Here is a 26,090-nt window from a genome sequence, read left to right on the forward strand (position 1 = left end):
TCCATGGTACCCCACAGTGTGTGCCTCACGTCGCCGTCGTCGTCCTCAAACACCCGACTGGGGGGGTCCTCGATCAACCTGATGCGGGCCAACACCGATTAAACATCGCTGCTTCGTCGAATCTCCGTCAACGAGACTGCTTTTTCCTCTCCTCTCCTCTCCTCTTCTTTCTTCACTTCACTTCAACTCACTTTGTCTCTCTTCTTCTCTTATTTTCTCTCCTCCTCTTCCTCCTTATTTAATATACACCTTTCTCTTTTATTTCCTTAATCTATCACTGTTCCTTCTTCTATTTTAGTTGATACAACCCTAATCTTTTTAGGTCAACTTTCCGGGCTTTTCTTTTGATTATATTATTTTCATTTTATGGTAATTTTCATTTATGTGTATATATTTAGAGATGGATCTATATATACATATAGATTTTGTACTTCAAATTAATCCTTTTATTAATCAAATGTATCCCTTTGCATTTGTTAAATTCAGCTTTGTGTAAATCAAGTATTTCTATAGAAAAAATAATTTATTGAAAAATTTATCAAATGTAAATTATTATAATTAAGTAAGAAATAATATATATAGTAATAGATATTTAAAAGTAATTATATATATATGTTATATACTGATTCATTAAAGGTATAGTATATACGTATTACGTAATTCATAATTACATAATTAGATTAATAGTATGTACATATGTATAAAAACTGTGTGTCAATTTTGTACATATATAATCTAATCCATAATGGTGTACATATGTACATAAATATATAACAGTAACACTACGTAATAGTTTTAGTAATTGCAAGTTAGTATATGTACATTTTATATATTTAAAACACACACACAGTTAATATAAATAATTTCTAAATGCTTACTTAAATTTGTCAAGAAAAAATTTAACTGTTTTTTTTTTTTTTTTTTAACAATTCCATCAATTTTAACTTTCCAAGGTATTCGAATTTTGAATTGCACGTTTTGTTAAACGTTCTTCAAACGATTTCATCTCTGCTTTCAATTCATCATACGTTGGAATTACTGTATCAGCATAATCCAAATTACTTTCTCTAAGAATCAAAATGATAATTGGAAAGGTGTCTCTTCATTGAATTATTCGATTTTTTTTTAGTTACTATGAGATTTTTATCAAAACTAACTTAAGATCTCTTTCCATAAGACAAAATTTACATTTATCCTTGAAGAGAATGGCCTTGTCCAAGCCAATTTTTTGAAAGAATCGTAATCCATTATACCAAATTCTTTTTTTACCTGAATCATCTTCATTCTTACATAATGAAGACGTTGATTTTAAATTAGAAAACACATCAGAATTTTCATATTCTTCATCAGTATGATCATACATGGAGGTACATGAAGATGATTTGTCATCCATTTTTCTTGCTATTTTAAAATTTATATTAAAAAGATCATCAAAATAAATTAATATTATAATGAAGTAAATGCATACATTCTAATGGTATAAATGGTTTCAAGTTAGATTGCAAATCTAACAACTCCCATAATTCCTTTATTTTCTGTAATTCTTGATCATTGGTACTTTGTGTAAATATAATTTCGTCGTTATTGTTTTTATTTTCTTCAATTGAAATGTTCGATTGGCCTAATTTCGACATTGTTTCAAAATAATTTGTAATAATTATTTTTATTTTTTTATCTCGCAAATTTATATTATCGATATAATTCCTTTACTTCGATAATCGAAATATGTAAATATCGAAAATATAATTGTAAATTAATGTCTAGTAACTTCGATTATTGATTGGCTACTGTTCGAAGTCGATAAAGTCGCATTCTTATAAACGCACATAATATCATTTTTTTTAATTAATAATATTAATGTATTATTTATGTTACACAAATTTGGAAAATCAAATCTTTTTTTGATTTAATATATATAACACACACGTGATTTTATATTAAATAAATATAACTTTATAATTTTATAATATGTATATGGTTTTTTTAATGTGACGTCGAGAACATACAAGCAGCGCCACTTATAGTTTTATTTTTAATTGCGTACTAAAATTATAAATTCAAAATGTCATATCGTAGTGAATCGTAAATTGTCAATTTGTTGGTTTTTTTTTTTTTAATTACTTATTTGGATATAATATCAAAATTAATTTCATAGATTTTTCACATCATCGTATAATATAATATTGAAATCTAAATTGAATAGAACGTTAACGTAACGTCGGTAGATAAAACAGTTTGTGATAGCGGTAATATTTAAAATAATTCAATGTCTCTTGTCAAGAAGGATGATTGAAAATAATTAAATAAGTAAGGTAATTAATATAAAATGATCATATTGTTTTAATAGATTAATACAAATCTAACGAAATATTATTTAATCAAATAAATTCAATATAAGGAAGTAAAACAAAAAAATAATAACACGACTAAAGAGTATGATGTCATTGCCCCGACAGGTTATGAAGAGTGCGCGCCGTAGACATCAAGATGGCCGCTACGTACATCTGATGATAGTTATACGTATTCATAAAAATTGTGACGGCGTTTCATGATAGAGGTGCCGCGCTTTTTCGAGGCTTTGACATGTTGATAGTGTACAGTTAGTTACATCTTTATCGATGAGGATTAGCTCGTTTGCTCTCAATGATATTTTCTGCATTCGCGGCCGGCTACGGCTCGCATTGAACCATGTTCGGTAAAAAACTTCATGTAGACGTCAAAAAATCAACACTCAAAGTTCAGGATGTTAAGAAGGACAGTGCGACCCGATTTAAACATCTTAAAATAGTGCTAGGTAAGCTTTCAATATCTTCGAACGTCGAACTTTGCTTATATCATTGGTTTAGGTCATCTCTCAAAATTTACTTGTCTTTTTAGCAAGTGTGTGGGTGCATTGAAAGGAGTGTGTGAGAGAGAGAGAGAGAGAGAAAAGGATTGTGTGAGTGTATGTATGAGAGAAGGAGATGATGAATGAATAGAATAAGACAGTCAAATAGATATGTAGTTAGATTGTAGTAGGTAGATACATAGAGTAAAGTAGGTAGATAGAACGAGAAAGAGAGAGTAAAGGAGTGGGCAAATATTCTTAGCATCAATTAACTTCTACTCGATGAGAATTAAATATTTTTCTTACTACGTTGTAACAATTACAAATATCTCTTATTTTAAAACTTGTTACAATGTTGTTTTCTTTTATTCGATCAATAAAATTGACATACGTTTTATATACAAATGATATATCTAATTGCACTGAATATGTCAGTGTTTATAGATTAATTATATTTATATAATCTTCTAGCATACATATATATATATACTAATAAGATTCTTCTGATCTTGACTGGTTTTGGTGTTTATATTTAAAATAAAATAAAAAAAAATGTAATACATAGTTGATACATTGTAATTATACTACGTTGCAAGTAGTTGGTATCTAATCACAAAACCACATGACCACATCGACCAACTCATAGTGGCCTCCACTTCCAGCTAAAATTACACTTTCATTATATACAGATAATATATTGTATACTCATCTGTATAGAAATTCCAGAACTGTTTAAAATATTTTTAGATCGCTTTGTAATATGTATTATTAACTATAAATATAATCTCTGTTAAAGATTTAGGATATATAATGAAGTTAACATTGAATTCTAATTCTATTTGATTGTTTTTTGGTTTATTTTTTTTTTTTTTTTTTTTTTTTTAGAAAATGTGGATACAGACGAAGCGAAAGGATTTTTTTGAAGGAAATTTTAGTCATGTTTATTTTATATTATACGACTGCTTTGTGTCAGCGGAAGCAAATCTACGACAACGAGGTAAGATTGCGTTTAATTTGAATTACATTTTATAGGAATATAATGAAAAGTTGTATTTTTAATTATACTTATTTATCCACATTACCCTATTGTAATTTTTACATATTAATTCTTTAATTAAATGTAATTTTATTCTCTTACGCTGACAGAACTTTCCTTTCATATTGGTAAGTTAAATTGGTAAATAGAAATAATCATAATTTGTATCGCCCTAGTATTAAATCTAGATATAGTTATTTAATGAAATATTCATAATTTTGTTTAATTATAAATGACTAATGTTGAACTTTATTTTTAGTACACAAGGCACACAGAGAGGAATTGGAACAAGTGTTACATCTATTAGAAAAAGTTTTAACTCTCCTTCCTGAACTTTTAAATAAACGATGGCAATGTCACAGTCTTGCAAGAATTCTCAAAAAATTATTACACCCTGGAAATAGTTGGAAACTTCGTAGACAAGCCATAAGGTAATAATAAGTATAAATTTATCTAAGATTATATATTATACAGACAATAATAATAATATAATATTATAAAACAACAGTATTAATTTTTACGTATGTATGTTTTTTTAGATATTTCATTTTATGGTATCAAGCACTGGGTGAAAATGCTCCTGAACCTATTCATCAAATGTTTGCCTGTTTGGTCCCAGGTTTTCCACCGCCACATTTTTCCCATTACAAATGTGAACGCAAAATTGATAATAAAAAAGAAAAAACAACGAAAACAAGCACGTCGGATGAAAAAGAGAAAAGAGACTTTTATGATGCACAAGTAATACAGAGTAACTTTCATGATAATGGTTCGAATAATCAGAGTCCAGTAAGTCAGGTGGATGGTGGACCTATTTTACCTCCGCAAGGTGGAGAAAAGCCATTAGACAATGAGACTGTTAGATTTTTAGAAGCATTGTTGGAATTTATGGTAACTCAGGTAGTCAAGATAGAATGGAGAGATAAAGCAACGAGACAGCACAAGACATTTCAATTTTTATTAGAACGTTTTAAATCAACATACCTCCGTTATATTTGTCCAGAATTCGATGACAATTTTTCTTTATATAAGCCTAATTTAGAATTGCCTACGGTGAGAAAACCAACTAATCAAAGTCAAAATAATTATCTTCTATGTAAAGTTGCCCTAATCAAATGGATTGCAAATTTTACTCATGTCGCAAGAAAGGATAGCCTTTTCACGAATCTTCCACAAAGCACAACGCCCAATGAAGAAAATCCAGAATCAGAGTTACGCCGTGTTTCAGTTACTCAACATTCGAGTGATTCCAATTTACTTTCACCTGAATCCGCCCTCTCTCAACACGATAATCAAAATCAAGAGGATAACACTATATCAGCTATTACTTTAGTCAGAGAGGTTCTCTATGGGAATAGAGATAATGTTAATTTTGTTCATGAACTTTATAGACAAGCATTTCTATTAGACTTCAGTCATGCGGGAGCAATAAGAAAAGCCATAGCTGTATATAAGGATTGGATACAAATGAATGAATCACCTCCATTTATGTTAGAACCATTGGATGGTCATAAGGAACGAGACTACGATGATAGTCTCAAGAAAGATTTTAACGAAACGGATAAAAGTCCATCTGAAAATTATCGACAACCTAGATTGAGAAACGATTCATACTTAGGTGCTATACATAGAGAAAATTTATTTATTAGAGCAGGATTACAAAATGTACTCCAAGTATTTATTACTCAAGCATCTCACGTATTTTTCCTCGAATATTCTGGTATTAATTCAAATGCAGCATTGATAGAAGAACAAACGGATAGTTGTAAAAGAGTTTTAAATGTATATCGATACGTCGTCATGCATTCAAGATTAGAGCCTGCAACGTGGGAACAATTGCTCAGAGTACTTCTACAAATTACTTCATTGGTATTGAGTGAAAATTCATCTCGTCGTAAACACCACGAAACTATTGGAAGCAAATTGGCACCTGCAATATTTCAAACTCTTATTGTTACTTGGATAAAAGCTAATTTAAATGTAGTGATATCTACCCAACTTTGGGATCAATTTTTAGAAGTATTGTCTTCTTTAACACAATGGGAAGAATTGATTCGAGAATGGGCTAAAACATTGGATACATTGACACGAGTACTTGCTAGGCATGTATATAACTTAGATTTAAATGATCTACCATTAGATAGATTAAGTGAACAAAAAACTAAACGACGACGTGGAATTGGAAGTCGTGCTGCATCTATTGGAAGCGTTCAACCACCATGTAAAGGAGGAAGTATCGATCAAGAGAGTAATACCACGTCGAAAGAAAATGTAACAGGTATTAATTTCAATTGTACAATTTTTCTTTTATTATATCCATGAGTGAGTTAATATAGATGTATATAATTATATTATTTTTTTTTTTTTTACAATAGACCATCCACTACCAGATTTAAGAAAAGGACGATTATTACCACGCAGTGCTAGCGATAATACTATTTATAATGGAAAAACACGTACGAAATTTCAAAGAAGTCGTACCCATACTGTACATACCGGTATTCCTGGTGAGTTTAAAAATAATTCATTATATATATATATATATATTGACTGATATTTTATTTTATAAAATTTAAATTTCACATGTTAAATCTCCTCTTAGTAGTGCCATCTATGTTACTTATACTGTGTGCAATTTATTTATAACTTTATACTTTTTATGTTGCTTTACTACTGACACCGGGTTAAAAATAACTATTCTTGTGTCAGACGTTATGCCATTTTAATTTTGTTATCAGTAGTAGACATCTTTCACGATAATTAATAATCACATTTTTATACATCATACTTTTCAATATATCAATTTATTTGTCATTAATTATATCTACAAATCTTGATTCCTGAATACTTAGTAGAAGGAAAAAAAAGATAAAACAAAAAAAAAAGAAAAGATCTATTTTAAACTATCAATAACCTTTCATAGTGTCTGTGGCTTTTGTATTAAGTGTAAATAATTTCCTCGCGTGCAGTACTTCCCCTATCAATAGAACAAGATATGGCACGATTACTATCAAGTGGTCCTACATCATCAATAACTGGAAAAATGCTACCAAACAGACGTGCTAAATCGTTGGATAGCATTGTCATAGTTGATAGTGAACCACCATCTCCACGTTGTCCCTCTCCAACACCAAGCAGTGGCGTTGACAGCAATAAAGATAGTCCAATACAAATAGAAAACATTGATGGCAGCAGTATTGGTATGTATTTATTATTTTCCTTTCCATTTTGTACATGTTGTGTTTGTACATTAAACATACATTTTTGTTGACTACTACTTGCACTATAATATAGTATAGTATAGTATAGTATGATTTTCTATTAATTATGTTATTAAACTTTGATATTTCATTTATCAAACTAGCATTACTACACAACATTATTTGCATTATTACAAAATAGAAAGATTAGATAGAATTACATACTGATGATAGATTAATTTCATTTAAATCAATCTTTATTGCTGCTGCTCTTCTTATACTATGAATTAATTTGTATATCTTTTCTATCCATAATATATAGGATATATATATTAAATATAAGATTAATAAGAAATAAGTAATATTCCTCTCATTGGAAATTTTACAGATGCGAATGATATAACAGAAAGAAGATCTGTAATGGCAGGTGGTGGAGTACGAGGATGGTTGCCAGACGTTGCTGTTGTATTATGGAGGCGAATGTTATCTGCTTTGGGAGATGTAAATAATATTCAAGATCCATTATTACACGGTCAAGTTATGGATTATCTTGTACAACTCACGCAAACTCTTATAAAGGTCAATTTTTTATTCTTTTCTTTTTCTTTTTTTTTTTTTTGGTAACTTGACAAAACAATTATATTTTGTACAAATAGTGAATGATTATTTTTCAATTTAATAGATTCGCTTAAATCAAGGTGTTTCTGGTGACAATCAAGTAACACCTCCCGCACCAGAACTTATTCCACCATTAACCGTTATTGCTCCATGGTGTTTTAAGGTAAATTTATCATTATAATAACATAATATTATTTTTTTTTTTTACGAATACATGTTCATTAATATAAGAATACTTTTATTTCATAGGCAATACAATTACCAGCTCAATACGAAGTAGGCAAATTAGCTGCGTATCGTCTTATATGTCTATTGACTGTTCAACCATTGGATATAAATTTACCGAAACAGCATTTGAATCTTTTTTTATCGTGCCGTTCACAATGGCATTGCCAGTAACGATAGTAAAGTACTCCATGTATTAGTCAAATACACTGGGCCTCGATTATTTAGTTTAAATCTACCTGGTTCTAGTCTTCTTATTTTGGATTATATTCATGCAGCAAATGTAATATTAAGTAGTCAAGATGTTGAGGTACTTTTCATATATAATATATATTAATATTATTATACATACATATATAATACATTACAGATATACATAATCATTTTTATTTAAGGCACCCAGAACAGAAGCAGTTTCTATTATTGGTTCTTTATTATCATTACCAGCAACTGTAGCTAAATTACCTTTGTTGCAACCAAATGGATCTGATATTTTAACTAAAGTATGCCCTGATGCAAAGGTATTTGAATTGAAATTTTACAATGTAGACATTTACAATATATATATATATATATAATAAATTAAAGAGATTAATCATTCAATTTGTAGGAACATATAGTGAATATTCTTCTGAGAATTTGTAGACGTGAACCAACTGGTATAGCAAGATGTTTAGCCCTTTCCAGTATAGCTATGTTTGTATACAGAGAATTATCTTATAAAAATCAACATCCACGGATTCCAGAGGCTGTTACTGTCCTTCTTCTTGCTCTGAGAGTGAGTTCATTAATTTTATCTAATAGTCAAATGATGAAATAGGTTTATACATAGACTTTAAACTTTATTATTATTTATGCATGTGTTAAGAATGTTTATATGGATCTTAGTTGCTTGCAAATGGGTGTTCCAAAAATTGTGCTTTGAATAATAGAAAAGAAAGGAATGTATAAACAAATTTATTAATATAATTTTAGTAATATATATATATAATAGGTATAAGATAATAACATGTAAGTAGATATATGTTCCATCAAGTTTGATTGACAGAAGATGCAAAGGATCAAGCGGTACAAGACTGGTTTCTATTTTCCTTTTGTAGAACAGGTAGTTCTCTCTTTCTTTTTTTTTTTGTTTTTATCTATGTATGTATATATAGATAAGAGCATACAATTGTGTTCTTATTGTGTGGTGTTCCAGTATTTCTCTGTTGAGATTAGTGTCTACGTTTTACAGGATGTTGTCATCTTTGCATGATGTAATGCATTCAAATTTTGTAATTTTTATGTGCTTAGTAATTTAATTTATAAATACTTGATAGCTTAGTTTGTATATTTATATATATATATATTACTAATGTTTTATGTTTATTATTTGTTTAAATAAAATATATATAATAATATTTGTTTATTATATATTTTTCAGGCTACACATGTGACGGTTGCTCAGGTGGCATGCGATTCACTTTTACTTTTGTGCGATAAAGCAGACACTTTATTAGAGTTGTATCCCAATGTGCCATGCAAAATCACTTACGTATGTATCATTGTATCAATTTATATTAATTCTTTTCCATTTAAAAAGAAATTGTCTTGTATATTATTAATCTTACAAATTGATATTTGACACAGATCCTTTCGGAAACTCTTGGACGAATGACTGCACGAGAAAGACGTGGTTCATTGACAATATCAATGATATTTTGTTTAGGAGAATGGGCTATGAATTTGGGTCCAACTGTATTATTACGTGTATATCAAGGACATCCACTTTTAATGACACTATTTACAGTTAGTAATGATATACAAGTTTTGTTATAATATCGTATATCTAACGTGATATACTTTGAATTTGATTAATACTGTTTCTATGTGTAATTAGGTTTTAGATAACATAGCACAAAATAAAGGAGGCAAAGATCTGCCAAAAATGAACAAGTGTCATCAAGATGAAAATGATGATTTTGATCCCGACATCACTTTGGATAATTTAACCGATGAAGTGTGCTCTAAATCTCCACATCGTGGTAATGTTCATTCGGTTCAGCTTGCAGCCAAAATGGTAAAAACTAAACTATATGTTATATGTTTGTTTAAACATTTATATGATGTATGTAAACAAATTTGTTTAACAGGTAATGATGCATTTGATTAATCATTTGGGTCACTTTCCAATGGGTATTGGTGCAGCACGTCTTTCTTCATTAGTCGTCGAGTTAGATGATGTACCAGGAATTGAAGGAGATGAACTTTCCTCTGCAATATTTCAAGCACCAAATATACAATTATTAATGTTATCCAATTCAATTATAATGTCTCTCGTTGAATTAGCTGCACTTGATGCACCTGGAGGAGGAGTTACTGCTGGATTAACAACAGCTCCTTCTTTAGTTAGAGTTTTGTTACGTGATTTAGCTGGAAAGGCATCTTGGGATAGTTCTATTTTATACAGTCAACCATTTGCCGACGATGAAGTTCAAACACCTTTTACAAAATCAGGTATATTCGTTGTATTCATTCTTTACGTAATTGTATAAACTTAGTATATATTATCTTTTGATTTAATTTGATGATAAATTTTAGTCGATTGGAATATAAAATCTCATAAGGAAGAATTAAATAGTGTTATAACACAACATAGTTGTGTTTCAAGACACACTATAAGGCATCGTGAGCCTCATATTTTACCAACATACGCAAATGGTGCTAGTGATATGGATAATTTAGATGATGTAAATATACACATATACATTTTATTTCATTTATATTATTTTATTTGATTATATCATGAAACAGAGATTATAATTAAAGTACTTCTCAAATTTGTAGCTTCTTCAATACATAGGACATACAAGTCCTGAAGTTTTATGTAATCCAGAGATAGCATTAAATGCACCAGCTAATCCACCACATGGATTGTACCTTGAAAGTGAAACTATTGCAACTATTTTAAATCAAAGAAATGCAGAGCAAGAACATCTTAATAATTGGAGCCAACATATAAGGTTATTAAATTTATTATATATTTATATAGGGGTGTCCAGCCACGCGTTGCTGCGGCTCACAATCAGTCCGATACACACAAAATAATATTGCGATTATAAATTGAGATATAAACTATCCTATCTTTCAAATTGGATGATACTGCACACAGAGTGCAAAATTTGATTAAAATCGGTTCAGTAGTTTAAGAGTCCATTGTGAACAAACAACGTGACACGTAATTTATATATATTAAAATAAGATTATACTTTTGCGAGATTAGACTAACTTTTTATGTATGTCCCTTATATAGCATGTGTGCAACACCAATCAATCCACCATTGTGCCGTCAACCACCAGCACCATTTCATCACTGCCGGCTATTATTTTCTCATTTGGGTTTGTCTGGTTGGGAACAACGCAGAAAATTACATTTGCTTACTAAGAATGAAAAACTTTTACGTGAATTACGAAATCTTGATGGTCAACGTTCTAGAGAAACGCATAAGATCGCAGTGATTTATGTTAGTCAAGGACAAGAAGATAAAAATTCGATATTGAGCAATGTCACCGCTAGCAAGGAGTATGAAAATTTTGTTGCCAGATTAGCTTGGGAAGTTGAACTTGAATCGCATACAGGCTTTCTTGGTGGTCTTGTACCTGGAAAAGCATCTGGTGTAACAGCACCTTATTTTGCAACATCTTTCACCGAAGTACTCTTTCATGTAGCAACAAGAATGCCATCCGATAGTACAGAAAGTCTATTACAAAAGGTAGATCAAATTATCTATATATATATATTATCACATTAAAAGTATTTATTATTAATTATATAAATATATATTGATGTTTAATTCTGAAATAAATGTATTTTTAGACACGACATCTCGGCAATGATGAAGTCCATATTGTTTGGTCAGAACATTGGAGAGATTACCGTAGAGATATAATACCAACAGAATTTTGTGATGTTTTAATAGTTATTTATCCATTGCACAATAAATTATATAGAATACAAATATCTAGAAAGCCAGAAATTCCATTTTTTGGTCCATTATTCGATGAATGTATTGTTGAAGATAAAGTTCTTCCTGGTTTGGTTAGAACAACAGCATTGGCTGCTAGCAGAGCTAAAAGATCAACGCTTACATTATATCAACATTAGTATGTTTATTATTATTAATAATAATAATATATTATATTTCGTAACAATATTATTTATACGATATAATATTAAAATAATTGAATATATATTTCAGTTACGAAGAACGTGCAAGATCTATCGACACTGTTATGAGAAATCATAAAGAGTCAACAACTTTTGAAGAGTTTACAGCTAATGTTTATTCACCTGTACAACCAGCAAGTCCATTCAGTGGAACGTCTTCTGTGTCTGGTTAGTTTTGATTTTATTAACAGATAACAAATGATTATTTTTATTATTTATTTATTAATTGTGAGATAGTTTCAAGTGAAAAACAAAAAGATTAAGTTCATATCGGTAACAACACTCAGTGGCATGAATAGACAATTATTTTGATTTATTTTGAATTTATTATTATTAATATCATACTATCAGGATCTACAACAAGCGTGCAATCCACAGCATCGTCAAACCTAGCAGCAGCGCTTATAGATTCCCATCAAGGTCGTTCTGGTCTGCGCAGTACTTCAGCAACAAGCAATGATATTCGTGCAAATAGAGGTGACTAATTCAGTCCACTAACCCCCATCCACCTTGTAACACCATCCAACAAGGTAGTATTATTAGTTAAATATTATTTCTGTGCTGTCTTCCAGTGTTAATATCAAACAAATTATCTGATATCCCTTTTATCTGATTTCATTATATATATTTGAATAAAAATTATACGCATTTTTGTTCATAATCATTTTAATTTCATTTCATTTAATTTCATTTAATTATTTATATATGACTTCGTCATTTTAAATTTGACTCATTCGTTTATATTTTTCTTTTTTTCACATATATTTTTTTTTTTTTGTATTTTTATTTAAATATAATTGTAATATATAAAATTGTTTAAAGAAAAAAACATAATAAAATGTATAAATATGAATTGTAGTTTCTGACGGAAGCAGAGTATGGTTCAGTACCGATGCTCAGGATACAAATACTGCTTTGCATGGAATTTCACCAAGACCTGTTAAAAAGATGTCTTTCAAAAGTGGCCCAAAGCAGAGAACAAATACACAGCCTACACCGCCGGATAGTCCAAGATATAAATAAACTGAGGACATTAATTTAAAAAAAAAAAAAAAGAAAAAAAACCACAATGTTTTTGCACAAAGATAACAAATCTAAACAAAACTTGGGTGATTGTTATTTAGGTATGCCTCATTTCATTTCTATTATATTTATGATGGAAATCTTTCAATTAATCTAGTTAATAGACACAGGATGAGATGATGGTGTCTTTTAATAAGAAGAGAAAAAATGTAAAACTTAATATACTTACACTAAACTTTAAATATTTGATTTCAAGAGAAAGAGAAAGAGAGAAAGAGATATATATATAGGGAATTGAACATCTTCATGATTAGGTTTAGTGTTTTCTGTTTTCCGTCCTTAGGTTTAATTTTTCATATAATAGTTGTACATATAATGATGATGATGATGATGATAATGATGATTATTATTATTACTTATTTGTTGCTATATCAAAATATTAATTTATTACAATATAATTTCATATAAAAGTATATATTGTGTATATCATAGATATATATATATATATATTATAATAAGTATATATTTTCTTTATAACACTTATACCAGTTTGAAATATGAACTGGAATGATTGTACAGCAATTTACAGAAATTTTATTTGATTGATTATTTGAAATAAGAAAGTTATATACAGTACACACACACACAAACACACATACATTACTTATAGATATTGAGTGAACATGTTTTCATACAATATAGAAATCTTTTATTGCATTTCAAGTAATAATAATAATAATAATAATAATAATGATGATGATGATGATTATAATAATCGAATACTTGATTGAAAAAATCTAACATGACAATATGTAGTTTTGAAATAATCATTTCTTTCAAATCTTTCAAGTGTTATAAGTAAATAATATAATTTTATTTAAAAAAAGCAAAAAAAAAAAGAAAAAAATAATGAGATAAAAAACAGATAATATATATATATATATAAATATTATAATAAAAGTATATTAAAAGCAAAAGTTGTAAATAAGCAACTTACAATTATGTTGGCAACGTTGTGTAATTATGAAATATTTCTAGATTCTTTTTTTTGTTTTGTTTTCCAAAAGTAAGAGAATTCTGTAAAAAATAATTTATTCGAAACAACTCTTTGCACATTCCACAAATACACGTGTTTTTCTTTTTTTTTTTTTTTTTGCAATTTTTCTATTTTTCATACGCATTTTGAATTTATTCAAACAATACTCTTAATTATTGCATTCCAATTACTTCTTTTTCTACAGTTTGATAATATTGAATGAATTGTTTGTTTTTTGTTTTTTTGTATGTACTTCCTTGAAAAATACAATTTTACAGAAAATTATTGTCTATAATATAATATAATTATAAATAGTATTAAAAAGTGTTGAGTAGTATGAAAAGCTGTTTACTAAATATATATATATATATATATATTTTTTTTTTTTCATACCAAAGTCCAGAAGGGTGCTTAATTTTTGTAATGTCGAATCACATGTAAGTACTTCTATGTATAAATTCAAAATGGAAAACAAAAAAAAGTTATATAGTAGAAAGAAAATAATAAGAAAACAAAATATTGACTAAACAAATAATAATAATAATAATAATAATAATGAAGTCAACATTTATCAAATAAGTAATTGCTTAATATATTATAAATAATATTAACTTAGTGATAAATATTTAAAAGTATTAATGCTATTCTCACAATGCTATTAATAAAATAATAATAATAATAATAATAATAATAAAATAACGAAAAGAAATGATGAATGATTAAAATAGATTATGCTACGATACAAGTGTCCGATATCTTTGTTTGCGTATAATAAAGACACTTTTTTCAAATTAATGCAATTAGAATAATTGAGACTCTTTCTCTGTGTGATTAGAATTTTTTTTTTTTTTTTTTTTTTTTTTGAAACATTTAAGAAAAATCTAGGAGAAAAATATTTAAAAAAAAAAAAGGAGGAATCATACACCTACACACACACATACACACACATACAAAATTCACACACCACATTCAAAAATTGTAGACATTAGTAGAAGCGATTGAAAAAAAAAAAAAAAAAAAAAAAAACAAAAATTTAGATAGTAATTTACCAATGGATAGATCATGGCCAAAGCAGCATTATTTTTTCACTAATTTATATTGATAAAAAGAATGATGATCAAGTGGAATGTATGTATTTGTACATAAATTGTGCTAAAGCAAGCAGATAGATAGAAATGATGTTGGTTGAATTATTTCATTGAATAATTCATTATTATGAGATGTATTATTATTAAATTGTATTATTAATCTGATTCTATAATAACGTACATGCACTATCTCACAGTATGTACACACAACATAACACAACACACATATACACAATTCAAATTGTTTATTATTGATCATTCAAATTACTATTGTGAATTGTATTTGTATATTGTACTTAATTGTTCTATAATTAGTGTTATTATTCATTATTAGATGATATAATTTTTGTTATATTATTGTTATAAGATTATACATACATAATATATATATATATATATATATATGTATAAGCTAATCTTATGACAAAGGTATTAACAAAAACAGATATATAAATGCATATATATATATATATAGAGCTTTATGAGAAAGCTCTTAAACTTTATTTTTTTCTTTTTATATATATACAAATATTACAAATTCTAATTACATCTACACATACGCTTAAGAATATTTACTTATGTTACTGTTTATATGCAGGATATATATGTATGTATTATCATTCTTTATATATATATATGCAAAATGTTTTATATGTATTATAAAACAAGTTAATTTTTCTTCTTCTTTTTTTCGTATTACAAAAAATAAATAGAGAGAGGTATTTATGTTGCTTATTAAATAAAAATATATATATATATATATATATATATATATTGCAAATATTCGTTTGCACGATTATGAACACTATTATATAAAAAAAAAAAAAAATGTAAAATATATTCTAATAATAATAATTCTAACATATTGATTATTTTGTACGTTTAACATAATAATTATATATATATATATATATATATATTTAACTTAACATTCTTTATACATACACACATACATATTATTCTGTAAAGAGTATTGAATATATTGTACTCTTAATTAATACGATTGATCTGAGAATTATCAAGCGCAGATTGGAACTGTTATAAACATATGATATTTAAAACAAAAAATTTGCAAAAACATAAAAAAAAAAAAAAAAAAAAAATAATATTTTATTGTAATGAAAACTTGTTATACCCAAAGATTTTTTCTCATAGTGTTAATTATATATCTCTGTATTTGACTGTATGTCTTGCAGCACAATAAAATTGTGATGATTCTATCTTGATTATAGACGAACGTACTCGTGAGATCATTTTTTTTCTTTTTCTTTTTCTTTTTTTTTTCAGATATTTTTTTTCATTAATTTAATTCATCTTATTATCAATTATAATATTTGTATATGCATTTGATAAATTGAATTATATTGAATATATCAATGTCGGTAATACAGATTTAGATTAGTTGATAATTTTATCGACAGGGCTCTGTAATCACAGTCGATAATGTTACCGACACAGTTCTATAACCACAGTCGATAATGTAGTACAAAAATTCGTCTCAATAATAACGTAGCAAGTTTCCATCAGTTTTCATCTGTACATCGATACATTGATCGTTCAACAGGTGACAGTGCATACAACAGGAGGACAAAAAAAAAGGAAAGAATTTTTAGAAAAGCTTGGTAGAGAGAAGCTTGAACGCATTCGGGAACATGACATCGTTGTAAATGGATAATCATTTGATCCTTTAGTACATACTGTTTGAAGAATGTGAAAAGAATTCATTGAACAACGTGTGTTCAGTTGTGTAAGCATTTCTTTGTATGTATTGCATTGATAAAACAAATGACGACAAAGGAAGAATCTAATGTTCATTTAATAATCAACGAAAAAATTAATACAACAATTGCAGTGAAATTTCATAGTAATAATAGTAGTGAATCGAACAATATATTGATTGCAAAGTTTTATTCACAGTTTTAAATTAATTTTAATAATCTGAAGAAGAATGAAAGGTGTGCACGTGTAGAAAAAAAAGAAGAGGTTAGTTTTTATTGCATTTAATATCAAATTATCTTCGTATCAGTGTATTTTATTGTAATAACGTCACTTATATATACACACATATATATTCTGTATAAAGATGTTAGAAATGACACATACACGAGTACAAATTACGTTACAACGTTATACCTTCTGTTTAATATATTTTTAATATTTTTACTAACGCATACGTATAATATTAATATATATATTTGATACTTTAAAATATATAATTATTAATAAAAATTATTTTACTCTTTAATATCGTTGATTTTTAACGAATAAAATTGAATTAATGTGCTTCTGCTGAAATTGCATTGAAATGTCACGTAGACACTTTTGGCGCGTTATGTGATCACTACCTTCTTTTTTTTATTTACAAAATTAAATATTATTTTATTAATCATTTCATACACATTTTCGTAATAATTATCGAATTGTTTATTTTTTTTTTTATCATAATTAAAAAAATATACGATTTTTATAGATCATAATATGATCTATGTAATATTTTGTTTCAATTATTGCGTCATACAATAAATGTTTGAAATTATTTTTACGAAGTATTTTCGATAATCGATAAAATATCGAATATCGATCATTAATTTGCACGTAATATTAATATCGATATAATTAATCGTATAATTTCATACGTGAAATAATTAATAAATAAAAAAATCAAATTAAATATATAGACGCGTATATTGCATATTGCGAAATGTTTTTTGATAAGATAAGAATGTAATGTAAATACAATATATATATATATATATATATATATATATATAGTTTCTCATTTCTTTTTTTGCTTATGTATTTTAACACTAGATATACCTAACTAGTCATTTTGACAGGTCATACCATTTTAATTCAAAATTTCTACTTCGTGTATCATTTGAGTTCTGTAAATAATTAAGCGTTTTGTTATTTAAAAATGTCGATTAAAATTATTATTGTTAAACATTTTTTTCTTATTTTCTTAAGAGTAAATAATAATAAACGGTGGAAGTCTCCAAAAGCATTTCTTTTTATACATCAGTCATTTTGACTAGTCTGGTAGAAATAGGTATACTAAAAATGGTGGTATATATATATATACATATATCTAGTGTTATAACATTATTTCAAATTTCACGTGTATTACATCAGTTCAAATAAATTACAATTATTAATTATCATTATTCAAATATTACACATGAATTCTGAAATAACTGATTTAATTAGAATTAGGACGTACAGTAACCTTAAAAAATATTGCAACAGATAAAACGAGTGCATTCAAACATACTTATCATAGTAAACATATATATATATATGTGTCATTTTGTTAGTTACATTTAAAGAAAGTTTCCACAGATAATTCTTGAAATAAAATAGTTCAAGTATCTTTTAACCTTTTAATAAACCCAAAGTGCATTCTAACCATTAAGTGCAGTTAAGAAAATAGAAAATGGAACAAAAATGATTAATTAATAAATCATAATAATAATAAATAAATAAAACTTTGTTTACATTTTAATGTCGTTATAATCAATGAATAAATATTTGGTTAATTTCAGTTTTCATTTTGTTTAATTTACGTTTATCACTTCTTAAGATAAATCTTTCGAATAAACAAATAAAATTTAAACAAGAATATCGCGTTATTACATGATTGTAAAACTTATTAACGTATTTTTTTAAAATACACTTTTTTTTTCAATTTTTCATTTATTTTATTTATCTTGAAATATTGTATTTAAACGTGTTGGTCACGTTTCAATTAAATTTATTATCACTCGTGTAATTTATTTATTTTAATTTTCTTTTCTTAGAATATATTGTACGTTTGCGTGTGACCTTGAAACGTAAACTGTCAAATTAAAAAGTACATTTTTCTTTGATTAGTAATGTGAAACAATTTAAACGAACAGAAAATGCATGCAAACATATATCGGATGTTATAAAAAAAAAAAAAGAAATAATAATAATAATAATAATACCACATTTAAACAATACTAATGAGTGATATGAAACAATGAGTTAAACAATAACGTCATTCCACAGTTATCTGTAAACGTGATATTAAGCTAATGATAACCAATTAGAAATAATAGATATAATCAATTGTATTTTAAAACGATAGTTAAAATTTCAAATTCATTGAAATGTTACGTAGTTTATTTTTCATTGTTTTTTTTTGTTGTTTTTTTTTTATTCATTTATCTTTATTTCGAATTCCAAGCGCGAGGTATTTAAAAAAAAAAGAAAAAACAAAATGAAACCAATGACTCGTCATTGATTTAAACCAATACATTTAATCTTGAGAGTTAATTTTTATTTATCCTTGTTCCATTTTCTTTCTTTACGTTCTTCTTACGTTTTTTTTTTTTTAACGAACTCTCATATGATTCTACGAAATTCAATCAAAATTTGTAAACAGAAAATATATTTTTCTTTCTCATTATTGACCAATGTGGTTAATAGAATTTGTGTATGTAAATAATCACGTTCTAACTTTTACTGTTAGTTTATTGTATTAGTATTTGTTATGATAATGATTTTAAGAAATCAACGAGGAAAGATTATATAAGATTTTATTTGCTTTAACACACATATATGTAAATATTCAATAATATTTATTGTATACGTAGTTCAAGGATAAACTTTGTTTCATTTTATGTTCAATTTTTATATACGAATTATATATATATATATATATATATATATATATATATATTTATACGTTTCAGATTAATTTATTATGTTCTTTATAACATTGGGATAAAATCAATCGATAAAAATAACATTGCGTATACGTGAGCAACGTGAGAGAAAATTTTAAAATATGTTCCCGCGTAAATATAGATTTCAAATATGGCGGGCACACCCGCGCCTTTTTTTTTGATTGAGACTACGTGATACGAAAGTACGATTCTAAAAACATTTATCACGTCATTTTTGTTTATGCATATATACATATATCATTTCTAATTATATATCCAAAAGACTTTTATAATAATTATATATACAATAATATATTATTTTTATTAATAATTAATTAATAAAGTTAATGTGTATTTTAAATAATATTAGTAGATTTGGTAACGTAGTATTTCCGGAATGTGTCACATTTTAACTCTATACATGTTGTGTAATTCTATTTAAATATTAATCACATTTATTAATATAAATTAATTAATCAATCATGCATTACAGATAATTCACAAAAAAAAAAGAAAAAGAAACGTTCATCGATCGAAGAAATATTAAAGGATTTTGAAAAGTGAAACTAATTTAATCATACTAAGGAAAATTTGATTAATTATTGTCATCTTACAAAAAAAGAAAAATGACTCTCTTTAGAAAATACAATGGTAAGTAATTTTTGATATAAATTAATATTAACAAAAAAAAACAATTTGTTATAAGATAAATAATGAAATATTAATCATTATTTATCCTGATATAATATATTTATGATATTTTATCATTCTGTTTATGAAAATGATATCTGACGTAAATACGTTTTTATTTATAGAAACACAAGTCTACGTTTCTAATATCTTTCCGTTTGAATATGAAAATAAGTTTAGAAATTCAAAAGTATTATCATAAATATATGAAATTTGTTTTTGTTTTTTTTTTCTAATAAACAACCAATTAATTTAATACAAATGACAATGGCAGTTTCATCATATCAGAATGTCATTTATAATGATATTTGTATTTTATTTTATTTTATTTTTTTTTTCAGTTTCATTTAATTTACATTCCAAATCATTTGTAAATCGAATTTATTTGATTAAAGAATATATATATACATGCAAATGTTTGAATAAAAATAGATTAGAAGAAATGTATGTTGTGTATTAAGTCAAGGTCATCTAATAAAAATAGACCATAACCTTTGATTATTTTTTTCTTTTTTTTTTTTTTTGTTAACGGATAAAAACAAAATGAAAAAAGAAAAAAACAACAAGTAGACATTTTTATTTAGTCAAAGAAAAAAAGATAAAACAACTAACACATTATATCATAGTAATATACATGTTACATAAACGTCTGATGCGTGTGTTATCATCAACAAAGTTGTTTAGTTTTGTTTTTAAAACATTCAAGGCTGACGATTAGGATTAATAATATTTTATATATTCAAAAATGAAATGCAAATAATAATATCACTGTAATGTTTATCTCTGTATCATTGTAATACTAATATTATTGTTTTATTTTAATATATAATTATATATATATATAAATAAGTCAACGAATTAGGGACCCTGTAGGAGGGACGCGTCAAAGAATTTTGGGGGACAGGAACTCGTGTAGTCACGTGATTGCGCGCGAATGAATCAAACATTTTAAATAGTCTAAAAGTTGTATATAGTATTAGTGAATAGTGTAGTGGGTAGAGTGGTGAATTGATTTGAAAAAATTATGAAATAATGTATTGCATGAAATACAGAAAAAACAAATGAACCATATTTAATGATAATTAAAAAATTTATATTAAAAATAGAATAGGTTAGACAAAAAACCAATTATAAATTCAAATAGAAAGATACAATTAAGTTTGATTTGATAAAAGGCATTACAGTATTTTGAAATTTCAAAACAACTTGTAGGAATTTATACAATTTTGATAAATACAATTATCTACTATATATATATTATATTTACAATTATTTTAAACATTCGTACAAATTTGTTTTTAATTTCCAATATTAATAAATCAGCTAGGATTCCTGGGTATTATTATATCTTTATAACTAACCACAGTCGTTATTTATACATACTAAAGATAAACATGGCTGCGCGTTGCATCGGAAGCTGTCCCCCAAAATTTTCAGCCTAGAAATATGTATGGCGCGTCCCTCCTATAGGGTCTCTATCAACGAAATACTTAACACCGGCATCTGTTAGAATCTTATCGAACTAACAGAGATAATCATGACTCTAATTAATTAATAAACAAATAATTCGCAATAAAATAATATTGCGATTATAAATTGAAATATAAACTATCCTATCTTTCAAATTGAATGATACTGCACACAGTGTGCAAAATTTGATTAAAATCGGTTCAGTTGTTTAGGAGTCCATTGCGGACAAACAACGTGACACATAATTTATATATATATTAAGATATATTTAATAATAAAATAAATATATTTCATTAATTATAATTAAACGTTTAATAAAAAAAAAAACATCACACAAACGTTTAATGTCATTTATATCAAAATAATCTAAAATGGCTGACTTTTGTTTGTTAAATAATTGTCTTTTGTAAATTACATATTCATACGTTATATTTTGTTTAACAGAAAAAATACCTCGCAGAGGTATCCTGGGTGCTATGATGTTTTTTGCTTGTATGTTTTCATACGTGATACGCACAAATTTGTCGATTACTATCGTTGCTATGGTAAATGCAACAAGTAAAACTGGAAAAGGTGGTCCTGTTTGTATCGAAACTTCTCTTACAAGTAATCAAACTGTCGAGCTGAAAGATGTAATATCCTTTATACTAATATTACATTTTTAATTTTATATATCTAGCAATTTTACTACATTGTATATAAATGATTTATGAATTTTAGTATGGTGAACGTTATGAATGGAATCAACATATACAAGGTTTATTACTATCTGGATATTTCTATGGTGTTTTGCCAGCTAGCGTACCGGCTGGACTTTTAGCAGAAAAATATGGAGGTTCTAAAGTTGTAGCGTAAGTTCTAACATTATTATTATTATTATTATTATTACATCGATTAACTTTGTAAACTTTACACGTATTACTATTTATTATCAGATTCGCCACGTTAATTCCTGCAGTATTAAATCTTCTGATGCCATGGGCTTCTAGTATTCATTATGGCTTTGTATTCGTGCTTCGTTTTATGATGGGATTTTTTGGTGTAAGTTTTTGTTTGTTTTTTTATTTTTGTTTTCTTAACAATTAATAAAACAATGATTAATGATTAATCATAATGCGTTTCTTATCCATGTGTATAATACTTAATGTATTTATTAAACACTCTCAAAAGTATTCTATTTAATCTCATAACACTTTATATTATCTCCTGCTATATACCATATCAATTGTAGTAGCTAACACTTAATAATATATGATAAGCCAATTAAAATTTTTATTATAGGGTGCTGTTTATCCTGCTCTTCATGCGATGATAGCAAGATGGGTACCACCTAGCGAGAAAGGAATGTTTGTTTGGACAATGCAAGGTTATATCTCAATCATTTAATTATATATATATATAATAATAAAACTAGAAATATTAATTATTGTTTTAGGTGGACCTTTTGGTACGGTTGTAACATTTTCATTATGCGGACAAGTGATCAGCGCATTTGGTTGGAAAGCAGCTTATTACGTTACCAGTGGACTTATGTTAATTTTCTATGCACTCTGGGTCTATTTAATTTATGATACACCTGATGTTCATCCAGGAATCACTCCAAAAGAAAAAGCACATATAAAAGAACAAATAGGCACTTCAATATCGAAACAAAAGAATCCATTACCCGTTAAATCTGTTGCCACGTCTATACCATTCTTAGTTTTATTATGGGCACATTTTGCAAACATGTGGGGAATATATTTCATCGCAACCAATGGTCCAAAGTATACTTTGGAAGTACTTGGATTCAATATGAAATCGGTTGGCTTTTTATTTTAATAAATATATATATAATTAAATCAGATATTGCAATTTGTATTGTTTTTTTTTTGTTATTAATGATGATGTTTTATTTTGCAGGGTGGATTTCTTACAGGTTTACCTTACATAGCCAGATTAGGTGCTGGAGTATTGTTCGCTGCTTTGGGTGATTATATTAGAAGGAAAAATATTTTAACATTAGGTTGGATTCGTAATATATTTATGCTCTCTTGTGAGTATCATATTTGATATTACATTGTTTACGTTTATTTATTTATTTAAAAAAAATAATAATAATAATTAATAATAATGTTTTATTTATTTATTAGCACACGTGGGTCCAGCTCTTGCCTTACTCGTTATGACTTATGCTGGATGTGACTCAACAACAGCAATTGTTATGTTAATCTTAGCATTGACTTTCAACGGTGCCGCATGTCAAACTAATTTGGTTAATCATCAAGATCTTGCACCAAACTTTGCTGGTTCTTTATACGGTGTTATGAATACATTTGGTAGCTTTCCTGGATTTATTATTCCAGCAATTATCGGTGCTTTAACTAATGAAAGAGTAAGTAATGTAATAATTGATTAGTAATCTTCTTCACAAAAATATATATTATATTATTTATATTTGAGAGAAATTTTGTTGTTAATATTTGATGATTACATTTGGTAGAATGGAATAGAAGAATGGCGTGTTATGTTTTGGATATCAGCTGGTGTATTTATCTCAGCAACTATTTTGTTCTGGATATTTGGATCTGCACAAATACAACCGTGGAACGATTTGAGTAATGTTAAACCTGTTGACATATCGGAAGAAGAGAAACAAATAAATGTAACAGAATTACCAATGAAAGAATTACAGACTGAGACTACTGAAAATGCAACTGAAAGCGAACGTCTGTAAAATGATGTATTAACAATTTGATGATGATTTACAATCTAGTGTGTGAATTTGTGAATTACATTTTTATTAGGGTAATTAATTTTTAAGTTCTCATTTTGTATCTTCATCATTTCTTTTTTTTTTTTCTTGTCTACGTTATTTTTATATTTTATTTTATTTTATTTTTATTATTTTTTTTTTTTTTAAGATACAAGTGTACTCACGTTCTTTGACGACTGTCTGTCATGATGCACAATTTACATATTACAAATGAATAATTTCATTCATTATTATACATATTTAATATTCATTCGTTATCTATTAAGTATTTCAATCTCAATGAGAATTATCTTACAAAGGGGTTTATTTTTTATTATCTGAATTTTAACTTTTATATTTTATCTCTGACCAAAAATGTAGATTTTATACATGGATTTTGCTATATATACTAGAGGTGCACCGCCACACATAACTGTGGCTCACAATTAGTCCAATAAACATGTCTCTTTAAGTCAACAAATTACCTTATACCACCATCTGTTAGAATCTCATCGAACTAACAGAGATAATCATGACTCTTCTTTGTTAATAAACAAATAATTCGATTATAAATTGAGATATAAACCATCCTATCTTTCAAGTTGGATGATACTGCACACAGTGTGCAAAATTTGATTAAAATCGGTTCAGTAGTTTAGGAGTCCATTGCGGACAAACAATGTAACACGTAATTTATATATATTAAAATAAGATAAACTATCCTATCTTTTAAGTTGGATGATATTGCACACAGTGTGCAAAATTTGATTAAAATCGGTTCAGTAGTTTAGGAGTCCATTGCGGACAAACATCGTGACACGTAATTTACATATATATATATATATATATATATATATATATATATATATGTAAAATTATTACTGAGTACCATAAGCATACTTATTTATAAGTATTTATAAAATAATATTTTCTTATTGATTTACAAGTGAATGTGTGGGGGTGATCTTTAAACTATTTAATAGTGAATACCAAAAATGACAAATTTTGTAATATTATTTTTTATCTATCTATCCATGCCTTTTTCTTAATCAAATAACACATTTTTCTTTATCGACAAATTATTCGAAAACTTTTGACAATTATTATCAATTAAAAAATATATGATACAATCTGTTACAAAAGTTATTATTATACTACTGTATTTTATATTTTGTAACTTGTATTTTATAATTATACGTAGAAAAACTTTTCCATTCTGTATTTCTTCAAAATTACAAACTATATCTG

At 26.7% G+C, this 26,090-nt stretch overlaps 3 protein-coding genes across 3 annotated transcripts; 2 read left to right on the top strand and 1 right to left on the bottom strand.

The window, feature by feature from the left end:
- Positions 1-940: 940 nt before the first annotated feature.
- LOC149032125 (uncharacterized) lies at positions 941-1,634 on the bottom strand. Its single transcript, XM_089173989.1, has 3 exons — positions 1,469-1,634; positions 1,158-1,401; positions 941-1,067 (listed from the first exon to the last, which is right to left on the bottom strand). The coding sequence occupies exons 1-3, from the start codon at positions 1,632-1,634 to the stop codon at positions 941-943; spliced, it is 537 nt and encodes a 178-aa protein (XP_089030115.1).
- An 826-nt stretch (positions 1,635-2,460) lies between these two features.
- LOC107067311 (putative Rho GTPase-activating protein CG5521) lies at positions 2,461-20,599 on the top strand. Its single transcript, XM_015322701.2, is given in 26 exon segments — positions 2,461-2,794; positions 3,713-3,741; positions 3,743-3,824; positions 3,974-3,991; positions 4,123-4,294; positions 4,403-6,141; positions 6,239-6,370; positions 6,833-7,063; positions 7,452-7,642; positions 7,746-7,844; positions 7,931-8,044; positions 8,046-8,216; positions 8,302-8,427; positions 8,517-8,684; positions 9,330-9,440; positions 9,536-9,694; positions 9,786-9,965; positions 10,039-10,402; positions 10,487-10,635; positions 10,733-10,908; positions 11,199-11,658; positions 11,763-12,049; positions 12,145-12,281; positions 12,465-12,590; positions 12,973-17,243; positions 20,442-20,599. Coding segments are annotated over 25 exon segments (5,691 nt in total). The 5' UTR covers positions 2,461-2,688; the 3' UTR covers positions 13,137-17,243; positions 20,442-20,599.
- LOC107067355 (sialin) lies at positions 20,461-26,054 on the top strand. Its single transcript, XM_015322791.2, has 9 exons — positions 20,461-20,599; positions 22,553-22,740; positions 22,829-22,959; positions 23,044-23,149; positions 23,390-23,474; positions 23,544-23,911; positions 24,011-24,143; positions 24,241-24,482; positions 24,591-26,054. The coding sequence occupies exons 1-9, from the start codon at positions 20,575-20,577 to the stop codon at positions 24,822-24,824; spliced, it is 1,512 nt and encodes a 503-aa protein (XP_015178277.1). The 5' UTR covers positions 20,461-20,574; the 3' UTR covers positions 24,825-26,054.
- Positions 26,055-26,090: the final 36 nt, after the last annotated feature.

Source organism: Polistes dominula, unplaced genomic scaffold (genome assembly GCF_049000335.1).
Source record: "Polistes dominula isolate Pdom_NZ unplaced genomic scaffold, Pdom_raw_medaka contig_75, whole genome shotgun sequence".
Taxonomy (NCBI): Eukaryota; Metazoa; Arthropoda; class Insecta; order Hymenoptera; family Vespidae; genus Polistes; species Polistes dominula.

Excerpts from the sequence above, each read along its gene's own strand:
- LOC107067355 (XM_015322791.2), top strand. The coding sequence starts at position 20,575 with ATGACTCTCTTTAGAAAATACAATG. Across the intron at positions 22,741-22,828 it reads AAACTGTCGAGCTGAAAGAT|TATGGTGAACGTTATGAATG; the intron begins GTAATATCCTTT and ends TATGAATTTTAG. Across the intron at positions 24,483-24,590 it reads GTGCTTTAACTAATGAAAGA|AATGGAATAGAAGAATGGCG; the intron begins GTAAGTAATGTA and ends TACATTTGGTAG.
- LOC149032125 (XM_089173989.1), bottom strand. The coding sequence starts at position 1,634 with ATGTCGAAATTAGGCCAATCGAACATTTCAATTGAAGAAAATAAAAAC. Across the intron at positions 1,402-1,468 it reads ACCATTTATACCATTAGAAT|CAAGAAAAATGGATGACAAA; the intron begins GTATGCATTTAC and ends ATTTTAAAATAG. Across the intron at positions 1,068-1,157 it reads CTTATGGAAAGAGATCTTAA|AGAAAGTAATTTGGATTATG; the intron begins GTTAGTTTTGAT and ends TTTGATTCTTAG.